Source organism: Squalius cephalus (assembly GCF_949319135.1).
Source record: "Squalius cephalus genome assembly, chromosome: 10".
Lineage (NCBI taxonomy): Eukaryota > Metazoa > Chordata > Actinopteri > Cypriniformes > Leuciscidae > Squalius > Squalius cephalus.
This window is the reverse complement of record NC_137131.1, coordinates 5,688,029-5,707,736: the sequence shown is the minus strand read 5'-3', so window position 1 is coordinate 5,707,736 and position 19,708 is coordinate 5,688,029. Positions and strand designations below refer to the sequence as shown.

The window sequence follows — 19,708 nt, the reverse complement described above, 5'->3', positions numbered from 1 at the left end:
CAGTCAGTAATATGTAAATCTTTAGTCTTTCATGCTTAATTTCTTCACACAAAACCACAATGTTCAGATATGGGGACAAACATGGGGCATATTTTCAGGGTTCACTGAATGGACTTTATACAGGAGGCCCCAGTGTCATCCAAAAGTTCAACTCTGTTCAGCTGAAAATGTTCATAATGTCCCTAGTTTACCGGGATTATACTGGGGGGGAAATCACTCATTCATTTGCTCCTTCCATATAGATTTGTAGAGAATGTAAAGCAACTCCAACTGGTTTTGTCAACAGATTGTGCCTCTAAAACATTTTAAACTGTAACATTTATGAAAAGCCCAATACGCTTTCTTCCCACAAGCTCAGATCCACTGTTAAATATTAGTAAAAACACCCAAAGCCAGTTGAAACTTGTTGTACTTGTATGTTATTCAAGACCTCTCCACATTCCAAAATGATATTACACAGCCTAAACCACCGTGGATTCTAATAGGCTACCGTAGGGCCAGATAAACACGCCCACCACCGTTTATTTAGAACGACAAGGCGTGGCATTTTTCAGCCAATGAGAAACGATATGCAGCCTGATCTCATGAATATTACAACAACCGGTTTGTACACGCTTATAATCAAGTTCACATAACAGCTACCTCCTTCTTCACTTACTCAGGTCCACAGCCGGGCTCTTAACCAACTCATATCAGGCTTACCAAACGACAGTACATCAAAATGTCAGAGAAGCTTCCATTCAAAGTTGGTTAGTATAAGTTTATTTGATTTTTGACTTTACATCCGGCGTAATGCTGTTCTGCACAAAAGCGTGCAGTTAAGTTACCGCCAATGCTAATTAGCTGACTCCATGCTGGTGATTTCTACTAAGCTCTCTAATAGCCTCTCGATAAAGCATACGAATCTTTGCAAAAGGGTATTGGGTTGTATTTTTGACCGAGCATGAATTGTTGCAAATCTTTAGTTGCTAGTACTTATACAATATAACACATGGTAGTGGACGCGCCACTCTCAGCGCTTCCTTGCACAAGACGCTCTACGTTACTGCAAACCCGCCCCCTTAAAATCACTGTTCTTGCACTAAATAGGTCTAGGTCATTACCATAGCCATTTATGGTTACTCGCAAAGTATTATATACGATTTTATATCTAACACCTGTCAAACAAGCTAGCGTGGTTCCATTCGGAAGACGTGAAGAAGAAAGTTTGGAAGTTGTAGTTTTTTTGTGCACTGGAGAAGCTCCTCTGTACGAGAACTCCTTCTCTTCCGAACTACATTTCCCACAATGCAGTGGTCATAACGCGCCGCCACTTTTCATTGAACGTACTCATTTTCACGAATCGGTTCTATTGAACAGTTCGTTTCGTAGAATCGTTTCATAAAACAGTTTGGTTGCTCTTGCGTCATCATTTGGACACTGACACTCCGTTATTGCACATTTAATGCTTTAAAACTTTTGAAATATAGTCAAATATTGCTTGTTATTACGGGTTTTCGGTTTAGTTGTTTTATTAACAGGTAATAATAATTGTATGTCTCCCAGTTCTGTTTGTTGTAATGTAGACCATCGAACAATAGTCATTTAGAGGGCTAAAGTGATTTGTATATGTACATTAAACAATATTACATTTAAATTACAAGCTGATTCATTAATCAACTGGCTAAAAAGTGTTTGCCCTATTTCATAAAATTGTGTTTATTAAACCAGCTAATGTTATTTGTTTGCATGTGAATATAAAACAATCGATTAATTGAGAAGGTCCAGCTCAAAAGAATGATTCGTCTACGAATCGGACATTGATGGCGATTCAGAGTGAACCGGTTCGTGATTAACCATAAATGAATGGTAAGCGCTAAAACGGTGTACTTCAATTTAGGGCTAATTAAACACATATTCATGTCTTATAGTTGTTTCTGCGTCTCGTTTAGACACTGTGTCAGCATAGTAGTCACAATGACCGGACTTGGCACCTGTCTGTCCCTCAGGCATTTGCAGCGTCTGTTGTTGTGTGTTTCAGCAAACCTCTCTGATGTTCTCACTGCAGATAAGGCAGAAGTAATTCAATAGTAAATCCAGTCGGACTTTGCTCCATAGTCTTGAACGTTCAGAGTTCAGTTTTTCAAAATCAGTGAATGAAATGTAAAAGTTTGACTTTTACTGCCAGCACTAGTACTGCAAACTTGCCTTATTTATTAATAGCCTTATTTACAGGGTTCCCATGGTCAATGGAAAATGGTAACAGGTATAGGAAAATGTCGGGAATTAATAGTTTTAAGTCATGGAAATTCCCATTCCTAACAACATCTTTGTATTTCAAATACTCTGAATTGTTCCTTAGATCTTGTCATAGGTTTCCGGTTGCAGTTTAAAATGTCCTTTCTGATCAAATGCCATTTTCTTTTGTAATTAAACATTTGTTCGACCACTGAATATTAAGGCAGGCGTGTTTTCTTCCATTATCTGCTGTGGTAGGAACACTGGAAGTAAAATTAAAGTCAGAATCTCTTTTTGGGTACATGAAACCAAGCACCATCTTCTCCTTAACCAGTCCAAGACACGTTAGGCATGCGGTTTTGGGTGTCATCTGTTGAATTCCTCTTCTAGATGTCCAAGTATGAGACTGACATTTCAAAGGCCTCTTTAACTTGCATGTTATAATGGACATAAATGTCATTTTCTGTGTCCAGCTGATATCAGCCTGGCCGAGTGGGGACGTAAAGCCATAGACATTGCTGAGAATGAGATGCCAGGTCTGATGAAGATGAGGGAGCTCTACGGCCAGACGAAACCCCTGAAAGGCGCTCGCATCGCAGGCTGTCTGCACATGACTCTGCAGACCGCGGTGCTCATCGAAACCCTGACCGCCCTGGGAGCCGAGGTGAGGGGAAGCAAATGCAAAAACATTAAAGAAATAGTTAATACCCAGAAATGAAAAATCTGCCATTATTGACCCACGCTCATTCCAAACTCACTATATTTGCGTTAAAAAGTGTCTTTGTATCGGAAATTACTATACTAGCATTCTTAACTTTCATTAAATGATCAATCGCTAAAAAAATCTGTATTTATTTATTCAAAAGAAATGAATACTTTTATTCAGCAAGGACACATACAATTTTAAATTTGACATTTGTACTGTTACAAAAGATTTCTACTTTCTATTCATCAAAGAATCCTGTTAAATATGTAAAAACAGTGTAATAATATTTTACAATATTTCTATTTTTACTGTATTTTTGAATAAAAAGATGCAGCCTTGGTAAGCGTAAGACCATGCTATTCTTTGAAATGTGTAAGTTCCATGATATATAAATAAGTTGTTTCATATTATTACTATGATTCAATCACATTGCCATAGTACTTTGTTTTGGAAAGGGACAGTACAGTTTCTTCACCCATTTTTTCCTACTCATAGATGCAGTCTGACTGAAATGAATCCCTCTTCTTATCCCTTATTTCCTTGGAATTTTCCGAGCCCAAGGCCATACTTTAACAAAAAAAAGTTATGGAAACAATGTTTTAAGTCTATATAAGTCAAATGATCTCATTCCTTCTCCTTGATGTCTGTCTGCTGCAGGTCCAGTGGTCCAGCTGTAACATCTTCTCGACCCAGGATCACGCAGCGTCAGCCATTGCCAAAACTGGCGTTCCAGGTAACAGGTGTTGATGTGCTGTGCTGTCGGCCTGTTCCATAAACACGGCTCTGGCGTAATCCTGCAGACTGTTTGCTCTAAAGCTGCGCAATCAAATGTAGATAAGAGGAACGCAGGGTTTAGAGACATATCCGGCTTAAAGCATGTGCTCCATAGCAGAGTAAAACCTAGAATCAGCACAAATAAGTTTAATCATTAGATTTCACTCAACATTTTTGAAGGACTAACATGCAAGAGTGGGCAAAGGCAGCTTTATCAACTTCATCATTACAGCTTTCAGTCCACAAAAGACTTTACCCAAGCAGTTTTAAGCTCTGAAACCTTCAAAGGGATTCAAACTGAATGATTTTTAGGGTGAAAGATGGCAAAAGATTGCGCAATGTCTATCTAACAACATCAAACGGATTTTATCCCATGCTTTTCCAGTTTCCAGCTCTTAAGTCTTTTCTTGGGCAGCAGCTTCAATACTCCAATTGGCATAAAAATGCACATGCATTATATTATAATAAAAACACATGCATATTGGGTGAAATGGTCTTTGCACTACTTTTCAGTATAGAATGAATTCTAAATATCTTATCAACATTTCTCCCTCTTTGTCTGCTATCTTGGATGGAGTTTTTTCATTGATCACAGTGCATTATGAGATTGCATTCTCCACAAAGGATAAGCCTAAATGCAGGCCTTAAGAAGGTATTTTAGTAGGCAGCATAATTACGCTGACAGCCTTTTGCGACTGCTCTTGTGTCAGGAGCTTGACTGATGCATTAAAATGCTGCTGACTAGCGCACTAGTTGTGGAACAGAGCCGATTAATACTAGTTAAGACCTTTGAGCAACAATTGCGTGCCTTTTTGTCTTTTTAAAACTAAATTGCAGTTCACAGATTCATTTAGGGGAATATCTTAAACTGTGAGAACTGAGGTGGTTGACTGTAAGCATGTCAGAATAAGTGTTGATGCAGAGTACATTTGATTGACAAAAACATTAAAATATCTTGATATAATCAAAACAGCACAGTACTATCTGATATTCGAGGGACAGTAGGGGTGAACTACTGGTTAAAAATATCGGGTTAGAAATGTTGTTTTTTTATTTTTTTAAAGAAGTCTCTTCTCACCAAGGCTGCATTTATTTGATCAAAAATTCAGTCATATTGTGAAATATTATTACAATTTAAAATAAATGTTTTCTATTTGAATATATTTTAAAATGTAATTTATTCCTGTGACGCAGAGCTGAATTTTCAGCATCATTATTCCAGTCTTTGTCACATGATCATTCAGAAATTATTCTAATATGCTGATTTAGAGCTCATTTCTGATTATTATCTGTTAAATTCAGTTGTGCTGTTATTTTTGTGCAAACCATAATGTTTTTTCAGGATACTTTGAATTGAGCGTTCAAAGGAACAGCATTTATTTGAAATAGAAATGTCATTATAAATGTCTTTTGTGTCAATTTTCATCAATTTAATGCACACTTGCTTAATAAAAGTATAACGTTTAAAAAAAATAAATAATAATTACCCCAAACTTTTGAGTGATATGTAAGCGAATCATGATGCCACTTTTTTTGATTGGGTGGCTTTGCACGCTTACTGATTTTTTTGCATTTTAAACCATTTGAAAATTGATGGTTTAGCATTTCGTGTGAACAGTCTCGTTCACAGTGATGACAGTAGGTGCATCATTTGCTTATTTATCTGCATTCTCAACTAATTGTTATACCAGCTAGAAAATAATGGCACATTAAAAATGTCAAAAATGAGCAGATGTACAGCTAGCTACTAACAGCATTCTCTCCACTTTGCACCTTATACTGGCAAAGAACCACTTGGACATTAAAGCACCTCTGTTTGACATGTATTACATTTGTTCCAATAAAATGGCAAATCATTTATTTGTTTGTGACGTCAAGTGGCAGGAAAACTTAAAATTGGATGTAACTTTGAGAATAAGATTGAATATGCAGGTGCACTCGAGCACAAACCCAGTGACTATAACCCAGTGAGTATTTGTAGCAGTCAGGGACACAATTCTGATGTGTATCTTGTCATCTAATGTGTGTGTGTTGTTTGTGCTTTGCTGTAGTGTATGCCTGGAAGGGAGAGACTGATGAAGAGTATGTCTGGTGCATAGAGCAGACGATCTACTTCAAGGACGGTCAGCCTCTTAACATGATCCTGGACGACGGTGGAGACTTGACCAACATGGTGCACCAGAAATACCCTAAACTGCTTGCAGGTATATAATATTGTCTGCTTTCTGTTCTGTCATCATCTACTCATCACGTGCATCTACTCATCTTGAACAGGCAGGAAAGCGTCATTTAGACTACTCGTATAGTACTTCATTACTCCATTGTCTGGATTTCCATTGCTAGTAATCACAGTACTTCTGGGCTTCTGATGCTTATCATACAGTTGCACTGTACTGCTGTTTTATGGCCACTAGATGTCAGGCTAATCCACGATCAAGCCGTTCCTTTCTTTTCTTTCTTTTTTTCTTTTTTATTCAAACTTTTGACATTGACAGGGTTTAGACATAGTTGGCGCATCTGAGCTAATACAAAATGCCCATATTCATTTGAATTCTCTACAAAATACACATTAAAGTACATTATCCGTCCTTCGGATGAGACGTAAAACCGAGGTCCTGACTCTCTGTGGTCATTAAAAATCCCATGGCATTTCTCGTAAAGAGTAGGGGTGTAACCCCGGTGTCCTGGCCACATTCCACACATTGGCCCTTTCCAATCATGGCCTCCTAATAATCCCCATCCATTGAATTGGCTCTATCACTCTCTCTCCTCTCTCCACCTATAGCTGGTGTGTGGTGAGCGCACTGGCGCCGTTGTACTGTGGCTGCCGTCGCATCATCCAAGTGGATGCTGCACACTGGTGGTGGTTGAGGAGAGACCCCTGATATGATTGTAAAGCGCTTTGGGTGTACAGTAGTACATATGAAAGCGCTATATAAATGCCTCATTCTATTCTATTCATTCTATTATCAAGAAAAAATATTAATTACCACACAAAACGGGGAGAGGAAGAAGAGGAGAAAAAAGAGAAAGAAACAGTAAAATAAGCATACCAATAAATTACATCACCATTGGGTAGTTATCTTGACCCAGCAAAGAAAGAAACCTTCAATAGGAGCAGTCAAAAATATAAGCATTCCTGGAAAACTGAAAAGCATTACGATACTTAGGAAAGGGGAAGTTCCCAACAGAATCTTGTTTTATTGATAGAGTGTGGATGTGATGTGGTTAGCTTTACTCTATAAATGTCAAATTTATGAGGCTACGCTATTTGACCGATACCCTTTAGTAGCATCTGGGCTGGTAACACAAAGGTCAGCTCTCTGATTCTAGGTAGAGGCCAGTAAACTTAATCCAATTCTTGTAAACTTGTTGCCAAATGTTGCATACCTCTATCAAACAACGGTCTGTTTAAAAATATATTTTATAATGTTGCTGTTTATTAATTTTTCTATTCATCAAAGAATCTTGTAAATAAAAAATGTATTAGTTTCCACAAAAATATTAAGCAGCACAACTGTTTTCAACATTGATAATAGTAATAAAGCTGGATGTCAACCACCGTAAAATCACAAGTAGTAGTTGTAATAAATGTTTCTTAAGCTGCAAATCAGCATATTAGAATGATTTCTGAATGATCATGTGACACTGATGCTGAACATTCAGCTTTGTATCACAGGAATAAATTGCACTTTAAAATATATTCAAATAGAAAAGTTATTTTAAATTGTAATGATATTTCACAATATTACTAATTTTACTGTATTTTTGGTCAAATAAATGTAGCCTTTGTGAAAAAAAAAAAAAGATCTATTACTAATCTAAGTCTAATTTTAGCATGTCTGGAATTTTGTATTGACCAATCAGAATTCAGAATGATCTGTTTTATAGTTAACAGTAACAATAACATAACGTTAACGATATCAGTACGTTAATTCGTGATAATGTTTTACATTGCATATGTACAGGAAACAGCATTGTGTCTCTCTCAGCATCAAACATACTTGAATAATAGTCAGTCTCTCTGTGAAAGGGCACAAAATAAAATTAAGACCTGCGGTGATTTTGCTCCTCGTATATTTTCGTTTCGGGTGGCTTCATACCCAAAATGCTTCATCATAGAGTTATTATAATACTTTTGGCTGCTGAGCTATAGTACATTTTCCACTGAGGCTATAAAGTTGTCAGAAGGGTTTGTGACAGTCAATTATCTTTCCTTAAGTAGATGGCTGAAAAGTCTTGGATTTGATTTGGCCTCATCAATTACACCAGCGAAGGTCAAGCTAACCTACGCAACAATAAAATTGATCGGCCAACCAGTTATTCCAACATTCCTTCCAAACATATGCACTTGGTTTGATATTCTGGGTCTTTAACTTTTACGAAATAATTCTTCCTGGTTAATCCCTCAGGAATCAAGGGCATCTCTGAGGAGACCACAACAGGAGTTCATAACCTCTACAAGATGTTGAAGAAAGGAGAACTTAAAGTTCCTGCCATCAATGTCAATGACTCTGTGACTAAGGTAATAACCTAGATATAATAACAGAGCATGGTTTTATCCTGTTATTCCCCGTGGTCATTTGATGTTTTGTTTGTTCACACAAACGTGAGCACTGTGCATGGTTATAATATTATGAGTTATTTGGGAATGACTTATCCCCCCCCCCCCCCCCCCCCCTTTAGAGTAAGTTTGACAACTTGTACGGCTGCCGTGAGTCTTTGATTGACGGCATCAAGCGGGCCACAGATGTGATGATTGCCGGTAAGGTGGCAGTGGTGGCCGGGTACGGTGACGTGGGTAAGGGCTGCGTTCAGGCCCTACGGGGGTTCGGTGCCAGAGTCATTGTCACAGAAATCGATCCCATCAACGCTCTGCAGGCAGCAATGGAGGGTATGGATTATTTATTTTTTTGTCTGTCTGTGTGTTCCTTTCCTTCCTATTTAAACACCTCTCTTCGACTGATAAGAAGAATTATCTGTGTTTTAGTCTCTTTTTTTTTTCTTTTTTTTTTTTTTTTCTTTGGTATGTAGTGAAAGGTGAACAACTTTGCAAAATCTATCAAATGTAGCATTTTTTTGCGATCCTCATAAATAATCTGCAAAATAATTGAAAAAATGTAAAGGTCTCACAAAAAATGTATTATTATTATTAGCTAAGTTGAATTATCCCTAATTTAATTCAGTTGCAATGCATTATTTTCAGGAGGATACAGATGCCAGTGTGTGGTCTGTGTGAAACATAGCAAAAGTGAACCTTTCTAACCTGCCGCCCAACACAAAGCGATTAAGAAACACAGATGCATGACAAAAATAAAACGTACTATTTAAAAAAAAGATATTAAACAAGCAGTATACCACGAAACGACTCAATCCGGTACTGACATACTGACTGATGTCAGACTGGCTGTGGATTTCTGTGCCTGCGGCTGCCGTCTGTCAACGCGCCATTACTTACTTAAGAACATTTGTTTTTGCTGTGGTTTGCCTATAATATTTTGCTCTATTGCCCACCCTGTGTGATCATGTTATCAAAGCTAGATAGTAAATCGTTAGACTAGCCTAGCAAGCAATCTAATAGCCTAACAATAAAAAAACAACAAAAAACTTTATTATTATTATTGTAGATTTGTGAAGACTGGGGAATGCTTTGTACTGCACTCAATATCCCTCAAAGTCTTGTTTGTTGTTTTAAAAGGTAAAAAAATATTTTAATTGGGTAAGAGACCCAAAGAGCCCATATTTTAAACCATGTATATTAAAACTGCATTTTGAAGATTGCTGTAACCGCATGCCAGGCTAGTTTAAGAATATTTGACTTTTTTTTTTTTTTTAAAGCTATTTTTATTGGCTACCTTGTGATTCATTCGGCTCTCGTTACGCAGGCTATGAGGTGACCACCATGGATGAGGCCTGCAAAGAAGGAAACATCTTTGTGACCACCACTGGCTGTGAGGACATCCTCCTTGGCAGGTTTGTACAACATTAATCAAACGTACACCAACTAACAGATGTTCAGAATGTGTGCTGGGCAGTATTTCTGTATTATGTGTGTCCCCTCGAGAACTGAGAAATTTGTGTTTCTGATTCCAATTCCAGTTTCGTAATGACACTGTCATTTTAAGATGGATCAACTGGAAAATGTTTAAAAAACAGTTCTTGTAATTTCAGCAGCCTTTTGCCCAATGATGAGATCATTTTTTGTTTTTTAACAATAATAAATCAAAAATAATTTATTATACAACAGGTTATTACCCAATCAAATTTATTGCACCTGGCAACATCAATGTCCAACATGCTGTGGACTGTCTCAGTATTGCAAAAATGGTGGTTCATTGTGGACAAATCATCTGCGTGTGTTATTTCAAAGGACACATTGTCTTTGTAATAACCCTGAAACAACTTCCTTTTTCTTCTGATGTCACTTAGGCCACCCTGGCTGTTGGATGTTAGCTAATAGCCAATTAGCTGTTTATGTGAACATTCATTTACTGTAGGTCTGGCTCCATTCTGGTATGAAATGCCTGCTTTTCATAATCCAATCAATTCTAGATGGATAAAGTCGAGTTGGTTTTTCCCCCTTATTGACCATCCTACAAATATTTACACAACCGTTCAAAAGTTTGTAGTCGGTATGAATTAAAAAATTTTTTTTTTTTAAAGAAGTCCCATATATTCAACAAGTTTGATCAAAAATAGTATAAACAGTAATATTGAGAAATAATATATTTACAATTTAAAATAACTTTCTATTTGAATATATTTTAAAATGTAAATTATTCCTGTGATCAAAGCTGAATTATCAGCATCATTCCTCCAGTCTTTACTGTCACATGATCCTTCAGAAATCATTCTAATATGCTGATTTGCTGCTCAAGAAACATTTCCTATTATCATTATATTGTTTTTGCTGTCACTTTAGATCAGTTAATGCATCCTTGCTGAATTAAAGTTTGAATTTCTTTCAAAAAAGTCCCAAACTTGCAAACTACATTGCACTCTCATGGCAAAAACATTCAGCTTCACACACTTCTTAATCTGCAGAGAAGTCTCGCATTTCCAGCACACAAACACAGCCTGATATGTTGGACACCTTGCTAAAAAATTTTTTATTGAATTCTCACAGTCTACACCAACTGCAAAAGGATGTCATCCAGACCGGCACAGCGTGAAAGTTAGTCAACGATGAATCCTTTAAACCTGGTGAAATGGGCTTCTGTGTGTAACAGGCAGGGAGATTCATGTGCAGTGAAAGGACTCCCGGGTCTCCAATCAAACACGCACAGCGTGAGATCTGGCTACACTTTGCACTGCGTGCTTGAGATTCATGTGCTGTATTATTCATTGCTTATCTGATGTTTGAATGTGGAGGTGAACTGGTTGGTTCTGATGGGGTGTGGGCCTCTGTGATGAATGGCAGGGATGAGTCTGCGCAGGGGCCAGTGAAGCACAGCTGCTGTTTGGTATTATCAACAGATGTGAGAACTGTGTCTTAGATTCTCTAGAAGTTTTTGGAGCAGATGGGACATGTTTAAAGGCTTGCAATCTGCGAATGTCTGTCTGGCACCAGTTAAGCAAATGCGATCCAGGTGATTGGATTATGAAAGTAAAATGCAATTGAGGTGAAATATTTTGAACCTGCATTCTTACGTCGGTCTGATTCCCTAGAAACGCAATCGCCCACCTCTCCTCAAAAAGGCGTATGATTTGAGGCATCATTCATGGATGTAGAATAAATGGTGCTGGACAATTTACTTGTCAAGTTTAATATTATGTTCAGTGGTTTGTTCAAAATGCCAAAGCAAACATTGCTAATTTATTAAATGTTCTAGAGTGATTCCCAACCCCCGGTCCCCGGACCGGTGCCGGTCCGTGGACCCGTTAGTACCGGGCCTTGAAATATTCCCAGAATAATGTTTCTTTTTTTTCTTTTTTCTTTTTTTATAATAATAATAATTGTCTTTTTTAAATGCTTTTTAAGTGCTATGACGTCATGTTATTTAATCCAAAACCTAAACAATAAATAGATTAAAATGTGTTTCTTTGAGCGCCTTGCGATTGCTTAGCAACACGTCATATCTGAACGGACTGCAAAAAAGCGCGCTGCACCTGAAGTGACAGGGAAGTAAAAGGTAAAAGGAAAGGCGATGACCAACTCGAAAATAGCGAGAGAGAGAAAGAAAAAAAGTCAAACTTCATAAATACGATACCTCATACATTAGGTATGGATATACAGGCGATTCCGTGGCGCCAAATCCGTTGTGTGTTATTTGTGGTGAAAAACTGTAAGCTGGTTTTCGTTCATATTAGTGAAGCAGACCTTTTTAAATTTCGTTTTATTGTATCCTGGAATTTGTGTGCATTGTTTTGGTTGCATATGTTTTTTATGGATGCTCAGGAAGAACAGCTGGTCTTGTGCACAGCTAACTTACAAATATAGTAATATCAATAAGCAGTTCATGCTCACATTAAAATAGTTTTGTTCTCATTGGTCTGATTTGGTATTTTTTGTTAAAGGTTCAAGTTTAATCTCTAATTTTATACTTTTAAAAATGATTGGCTGAAATCACTAAGTTATGTGTTTGCTATTGTATTCTGAAACTGTCTGACTATTGAAACTGGCTCTTATTTTCATACAATTAGCCTTTGTTGTCACCTGTTGGTGTGTGAAAACACTAAGTTGCTGTTGAAGTGATTGTCTTTAGTGGTTCTGGAGAGATTTGACAGGTGAAATGGACTGGTATTTTCATACAATTTGCCATTACTGCCACCTGCTAGTGAGTGAGTGCTGTGTGAGTTGCTTTTGAAGTAGACCTAATTGTATGGCAGTAAAGGGAAACATTTTGTGAACCGGTCTGAAAGTTTAAAAAGATTGGTATATTCATACAAGTAGCCTTTGTTGCCATCTAGTTCATTATATGCAAATAAATGATAGGCTGTTACTGTTTTACACAGTGATATGTTCTAAACGATGCATCTTAAAATTGACAACTGGTCCCTGGAATTTTTTTTATGAATATGCTGGTCCCTGGCACAAAAAAGGTTGGGAACCCCTGTTCTAGAGTATTATTTTGATGATATTGAGCACTGATATCGTTGTGCCAAGGTGTTTGAAATGGTGCCTTGACTAAATGTTGTTTATCTTTGTGATTCACTCACTCAGGTAGTGTAAACATGTGTTTGTGTGTGTATTTTTTCCCCAGACACTTTGAGCACATGAAGGATGATGCCATCGTCTGCAACATAGGCCACTTTGACTGTGAGATCGACATGAAGTGGCTCAATGAACACGCGGCGGAGAAAATCAACATCAAACCTCAGGTACAGGATTAATATTTGATGGCTCAAGAGTCAAGACTGCACTAGGGGAACATTAATGCATGGTGTTTTTGTTGGTTTTAACCAGGAATTCAACCAAATTTTTCTTTAATAATTGTATTAAATTATTAATATAAAATAAGTGTTATTTATTGCACTTTAAATCAATAGTTTTTTTTTTTGGTACAGTTTAGTCTGACTAAAATGCATGTTTTAACTGAAAGCAACTTGCACTGACAAATCTTAAAATATATCAGTGCTATTGTTTTGCCATTGTTGCACAGCAGTAATGTGCATTTTGATATTTTTTTCCTAAGGCACATTTATAAAGCCACTTAAATGCCCTTATTAAACTAAGGCCTAATCCTGGCTTAATCTAAGCCCTGTCTGTGAAACCAGAGGGCTGTTCCATAAAACAAGAAACACAAACAGATATTACTCATCTTTATTAAGGAGCATAGGTCCTATGCCCAAAACTATATTTTGTATTTTTATTATATTTGGTTTCTTCCCTGAATTAGGCTACTTCTGTTCAGTTTTCTTTTATTATTATTTTACGAAGTAAAAATGTAATGAGCTATGTTTACCGCAACTTATCCGACATCCTAAAGATAAATTATTATAGTTAGAAGATATTTCTGGTGTTAAAAATATCGCATAGTAATTTTTCAAGCAAAATTATATTTTAGTCAGAATAATTGCGCTCCTATTTGGGGAAGAAAAGCGTGCACGCGCAATTATCCAGACTAGATAAACCTGGATAAAATTAGTGGGATTACCTTTTTATGAAACCGCTTTAGCCCCAATTTATTTGTTGGGTTCATTCAAGTCAGATGGTGGAGATTAATCCCCGCTTTTCTTAGCGTCTTTTATGAAACAGGCCTCAGGTCTTGCTGTTCCATCATGAACCCTTGCTTAAAACCCTGCTTAAAATATGTTTGGTGGTGGTTGTTTTTCTTGACCAAATTTTTCTTTACTTTTTAACTATTTTTTTTTGTATTGAATTATTAATATTAAATAATAAAAGTAAACAGGGTTTTCCCTGGGTTAAAAATGGTCTTTGGTGGTGGCTGACAAACATTGTCATCCCCACACACACACACACACACACACACACACACACACACACACACACACACACACACACACACACACACACACACACACACACACACACACACACACTACAAAGTACGCAACCCATGTGAACTGTGAGCCCAGTACTGGCAATAAATCCAAAATAAATGCAAAGAAACAGCTTGTTATATTAACTTATGCTATTTATTTATGAAATAAAAAAGAATCCCTGTCAGAATGGATCATAAAACAAATTATATTTAAAAATATGAGTCACTGAGTAACTGTTGCTCATTTTATTACTAACTTTTCAATTCAAAGTAACACATTCCATAGAAAAAGAGGCAGGTCTATTATTTTGCATTTACACCAAGAATGAATGCACGGATTGATCTATCCAATGCCAGATATGTCTCAATTCATGAAACCCCGTTTAAAACGATGCTTTGCTCAAATAAAACCCAATTTACTTTCTAAACGCACATTATTGGCCTTGTTTCCTGCAGACATCACCAAACGCCAACAATCCTGCTTTTGAATGTCTTGATCGGACTTTGACTAATTCTCCCCTTTTATACAGGTTGACCGTTACCGCATGAAAAGTGGCCGTCACATCATTGTTTTGGCTGAGGGGCGTCTGGTGAACCTGGGCTGTGCAATGGGCCACCCAAGCTTTGTGATGAGCAACTCGTTCACCAACCAGGTTCTTGCCCAGATTGAGCTGTGGACTAACACCAGCAAATACCCATTGGGTGTATACTTCCTGCCAAAGAAGGTACAGTATCTTCATGTAGACTCTACAAATACAGATGCTGTAGAGTCATTTTGTCTGTAAAGCCAGGGACACACCAAGCCGGTGGTTGGGCATCGTCGGGCCGTTTTTGAGCATGGGCCGACTTAGTTTTTTAAATGTCATCTAGTCGGATGCCATTGTTTATTTTTTGGCAGATTCAACATTTAGAATTGGCGTCGAGCTATCGGTGAGAGAGAGAAGTGAACAAAAGTGATGAACGCAAGCGAAGTCGTCAAGACGGCACTGAGAGAAGGCTGTTGAAGATTTTTTGTTTCTGATTTATGTTTTGTATAACTGCAGTCTTAGCTTCGCTTTCCCTTTTTGAATGACGACTATAGACGAATATATCTGCTTAAATTGGCAGTTATCTCCTTTACATGCAGACGTCAACGCGTGTGCTAGTTGAGTCGCCTGTAGTCCTTTCAGTGTGTTCAGGCACAGATTTTTTTTTTTTTCTCCGACGCGAGGCGACAACACGGTTGGCTTTCATCAGCGCTGCTACTTTGACATCGGTTTGGTGTCCCTACCTTTTAATATGCACATTATCCATGAATATCCAGATTTTAAGGGTGCTTTCACACTGGGTATTTTTGCTGCGGTCCGAGTGCAATTGTTCCCAGTGTCTCCCGGTTGGTCTCAATTGATTTATATCGAACCCTGGTGCAATTACGTCATCAATAATATGCACGCCGCAAAATAGAAAACAGAATGTGAACAATATATTGTATTTTTTTATATATTGTATTTTTTTATTAAGTTGATGCCATCATGCACAGCAGAGTAAACGACACAAGGGTTTACTGAATGTGCGTTAGTGGTCAGCCAAACTCAGACCACCTCCTTCAGGTACTCTCGGGTTCGGTACCTGGGTCCGCATGACAGCTTTCACATTAGTTCAAAATGGGGCACGGTACACATGAATAATTACTAAACTACCAGTGTGAAAGCACCCTAAGAGTGTTACAAAGCTTGCTTAAAAAACAAGCTGAGAAGCTTATCAGATGAAATTTGTATCTGCTATACATGAATATATGAAATGTATGTATTCCTCACTATGTCCTTTGTGTATGTGTAGCTGGATGAGGAGGTAGCTGCCGCACACTTGGACAAGCTTGGCGTCAAACTGACCAAACTGACAGAGAAGCAAGCCAAATATTTGGGTCTGCCCAGTGGCGGTCCCTTCAAACCAGACCACTACCGCTACTAAGTAGCTTTGACCAATCACAGCTTCAGCTGTGGATGGGGACGGACTACACAATCAATGGCGGTTGTGCCACTTACCTTTGCGGCTATAATAGTGCTTAATCGTGTCTCTCACTCTCATCGCGAGTGCCTGTGGGTTCTCACCAACTCTTTGCATTGATTTTAAGTGCAACGCTAACTTGTGAACACATTGTCACTGTCTTATTTGCATTCCTTGTTTTATGATACGGTTATATTAAAAACAAAACACAAAATTCTTCCATTAGGTCAATTATTTGATGCCCCTCTGTAAATTAATATTCTGGCACGTTTTGCTTCTTCCGTGTCTTACTCTGAAGTGATTCCAGTTTGTCAGGTAACTATGAATTGAGTGAGGCACTGCCTTTTGGCCATGCATAGTTTTGTAAACCTGTTAAAATAATGAAAATGATGGGGGAAAAAAATTGTAATCATTTTTCTGTTAGCAAGCTGTGAGTTTGAGTGGGTCTGGGTAGCTCGTCCTGTTTCATTACATCCACTCATGAAGACCTGATGAAATAAATGTGGTATTTGACTGTAACATGCCTTGTTTACTTGTTAATCATTTATTTCAGCACAGCGTTAAGAGACACTGGTTCTCAACTGGTAAAATGCATAAAAATGGGTAATTAATCAATATTGCTAGATTAAAGCTAACAAAAATAACAAAAGCACATAAAATTACACTGTAAAAAGTGTTCAGTTCACTTATTAATTTAAGTAAACTTCATGTTTAATCAAAAATATAATGTGGAATTGTCAAGTTAACTTTTTCAATTAAGCATTACATTTATTTACTTATTTACTAGGTTTACAAAAGAATTGTGAACTCAATCCTTTTTTTACAGTTAAAGGGATAGTTCTCCCAAAAATGAAAATTATGTCATAATTTACTCACACTGCATTTGTTCCAAACCTATAGGATTTTTTTCTTTTTCTTTTTTTTCTGCTGAGCACAAAGGAAGATATTTTGAAGAATATGGGTAACCAAACAGGCCCAGGACCCCATTTATTTATATATATAAAAAATATATAATATATATAATATTAGTGCTGGGCAAAGATTAATCGCATCCAAAATAAAAGTTTGTGTTTGCATAATATATGTGTGTGTACTGTGTATAATTATTTTGTATATATAAATACACACATATGCATGTATTTATTTAAGAAATATTTGCATGTATATACTGTATATATATTTATACATAATTTATATTATATATAAATAGAAATAATTTATATATAAATAAATAAAAATTCTTAAATATATACATGCATATGTGTATATTTTTATATACAAAATAATTATACACAGTACACACACATATATTATGCAAACACAAACTTTTATTTTGGATGCGATTAATCTTTGCCCAGCATTAATATATATATATATATATATATAATGGGGTCCATAAACTGTTTGGTTTCCGACCTTCTTTAAAATGTCATCTTTTGTGTTCAGCAGAGGAAATAATAATAATTCGTTACATTTATATAGCGCTTTTTCTGAGACCTCAAAGCGCTTTACATAGATGGGGGAATCTCCTCAACCACCACCAATGTGCAGCATCCACTTGGATGATGCGAGGGCAGCCATATTGCGCCAGAACGCCCAACACACACCAACTTACTGGTGGAGAGGAGACAGTGATGAAGCCAATCAGTATATGGGGATGATTAGGAGGCCATGATGGACAGAGGCCAAGGGGCAAATTTGGCCAGGATGCCGGGGTTACACCCCTACTCTTTTTCGAAGGACATCCTGGGATTTTTAATGACCACAGAGAGTCAGGACCTCGGTTTAAAGTCTCATCCGAAGGACGGTGCTCTTTTGGCAGTATAGTGTCCCCGTCACTACACTGGGGCATTAGGACCCACACAGACCACAGGGTGAGCACCCCCTGCTGGCCTCACTAACAACTCTTCCAGCAGCAACCTGGTTTTTCTCAGGAGGTCTCCCATCCAGGTACTGACCTGCTTAGCTTCAGTGGGCAACCAGTCTTGGGCTACAGGGTGATATGACTGCATGGAAAGAAACTCATACAGGTATGAAACAACTTGAGGGTGAGTAAATGATGATAGAATTTTCATTTTTGTGTGAACTATCTCTTTAAAATAGAATACTATGAAAAATATGAAAATAAAAGCCGATTCAAAATAAAAATAAATACTATAACATATTAAATAATACTAAAATGACACATTAAAGAAAACTTTAGCAACAGCCTGGCACTGAGGCAGTGGGTTTTGCACTGCTCTCTTTTAGTTCAGAATTCACTTTAAACAGTTGAAAAGTAGTAGACAACATAATTCCTAAAATTGATCATTTATAAGAAATTATGGTTTGGGTTGAATATAAACTTTTCCCTTCTAATTTTTTTCTTTCATGACTGATGTGTATTTATGTGGTTTGTAGAAATGTTATTTCAGATCTTCTTGGCCTAAAGTCATCTTTGAGGCTGTTTAACAAAAATACTGCGTGAATGTTAACTTTAAAGGGATAGTTCTCCCAAAAATGTAAATTTTGTCAATTATGCAGGTCATTCCAGACCAGACCTGCTTCCTTCTCTGGATCACAAAAAGAAGATATTTTGAATTGTCACAATGACTTCTTTTTTTTTTTTTTTTTGTACAATGAAAGTCAATGGGGTCCAATGTTGTTTTTACCCACTGACATTCAAATATCTGCATTTCACTGAAGAAAGGAAGTCCTGCAGATTTGTTTTGTTTTTCCTTTTTATTTTGGGGTGAACTTTTTATAGCGATCTATCTCACATAGTCTTGGAAATGCTTATTGCAGTAGATTTTGGATTACATTTCTTGTCATGATTCTTCCAGTGTTGTGTAATGTGGAGTATCTGATGTTAAACATTATAATGTGAAGCGATTTCAAGAATCTTCACATCATTTGACATTTCCCATTAAGTGTCACCCCCCTTTTTTTTAAATATACATGAAAATGCACATTTCGACTTTAAATGGTTGTAATTAAAGAATGCTTTGGAGTATAGACGTAAAATTGGTCTTGTTTTAAAGAAGACATTTGGCAGATTGTTGTTGAAGTGAAATAAATTAAGAAAGTGAAACAAAAAAAAAGTTATAGAAGTTTGAGTTTATGAAAATGTACAATATAAAAAATTTAATTATTCATATTTTATATAAAATATATATTTTTAAAACCTGGCCGACTCTAAAACTGCTAGAAAATCAAAGCCAAAAATCTGAATAAGTTGTGTTTCAAATTTTAGGTTGATATCTCAAAAAATGAGCTTTCAGTGAGATTTTGTTTGGGCGCAGTACCAAACAATTTCACTAGGTGACAACCAGACTCCATTACTGCCCATATAAGGGCGCCTCCATTTCCATACGTGTTATTAAAAACATTTTAATATCTTTTTTTCTAAAATAATTGAATGGATGATATCTTTTGAACTCTTGGCATGAAAACAAACTGAGGTTTCAACCATTCTTTCATGATTTTTCATGTTCATTGCTATTTCAAAATAAAGGTCTGAACACGCCTTAGGAATATGAAAATATTATTGTTGCAAATTGATAAATTACAGCTCCTCTCTAATTTATTTTGAAAATCATTC

General features: G+C 36.9%; 1 protein-coding gene across 1 annotated transcript; it reads left to right on the top strand.

The window, feature by feature from the left end:
• The first annotated feature begins 593 nt into the window (after positions 1-593).
• ahcy (adenosylhomocysteinase) lies at positions 594-16,401 on the top strand. The gene is made up of 10 exons (XM_079883843.1): positions 594-749; positions 2,691-2,881; positions 3,581-3,656; positions 5,749-5,901; positions 8,110-8,222; positions 8,384-8,591; positions 9,583-9,670; positions 12,901-13,018; positions 14,673-14,867; positions 15,961-16,401. Exons 1-10 carry the CDS (start codon positions 722-724, stop codon positions 16,090-16,092), a joined length of 1,302 nt encoding a protein of 433 aa, XP_079739969.1. The 5' UTR covers positions 594-721; the 3' UTR covers positions 16,093-16,401.
• The last annotated feature ends 3,307 nt before the right edge of the window (positions 16,402-19,708 follow it).

Coding starts and splice junctions, on each gene's coding strand:
- ahcy (XM_079883843.1), top strand. CDS start 722: ATGTCAGAGAAGCTTCCATTCAAAGTTG. Junction 2,882..3,580: donor TGACCGCCCTGGGAGCCGAG/GTGAGGGGAAGC, acceptor TGTCTGCTGCAG/GTCCAGTGGTCCAGCTGTAA. Junction 5,902..8,109: donor ATACCCTAAACTGCTTGCAG/GTATATAATATT, acceptor TTAATCCCTCAG/GAATCAAGGGCATCTCTGAG.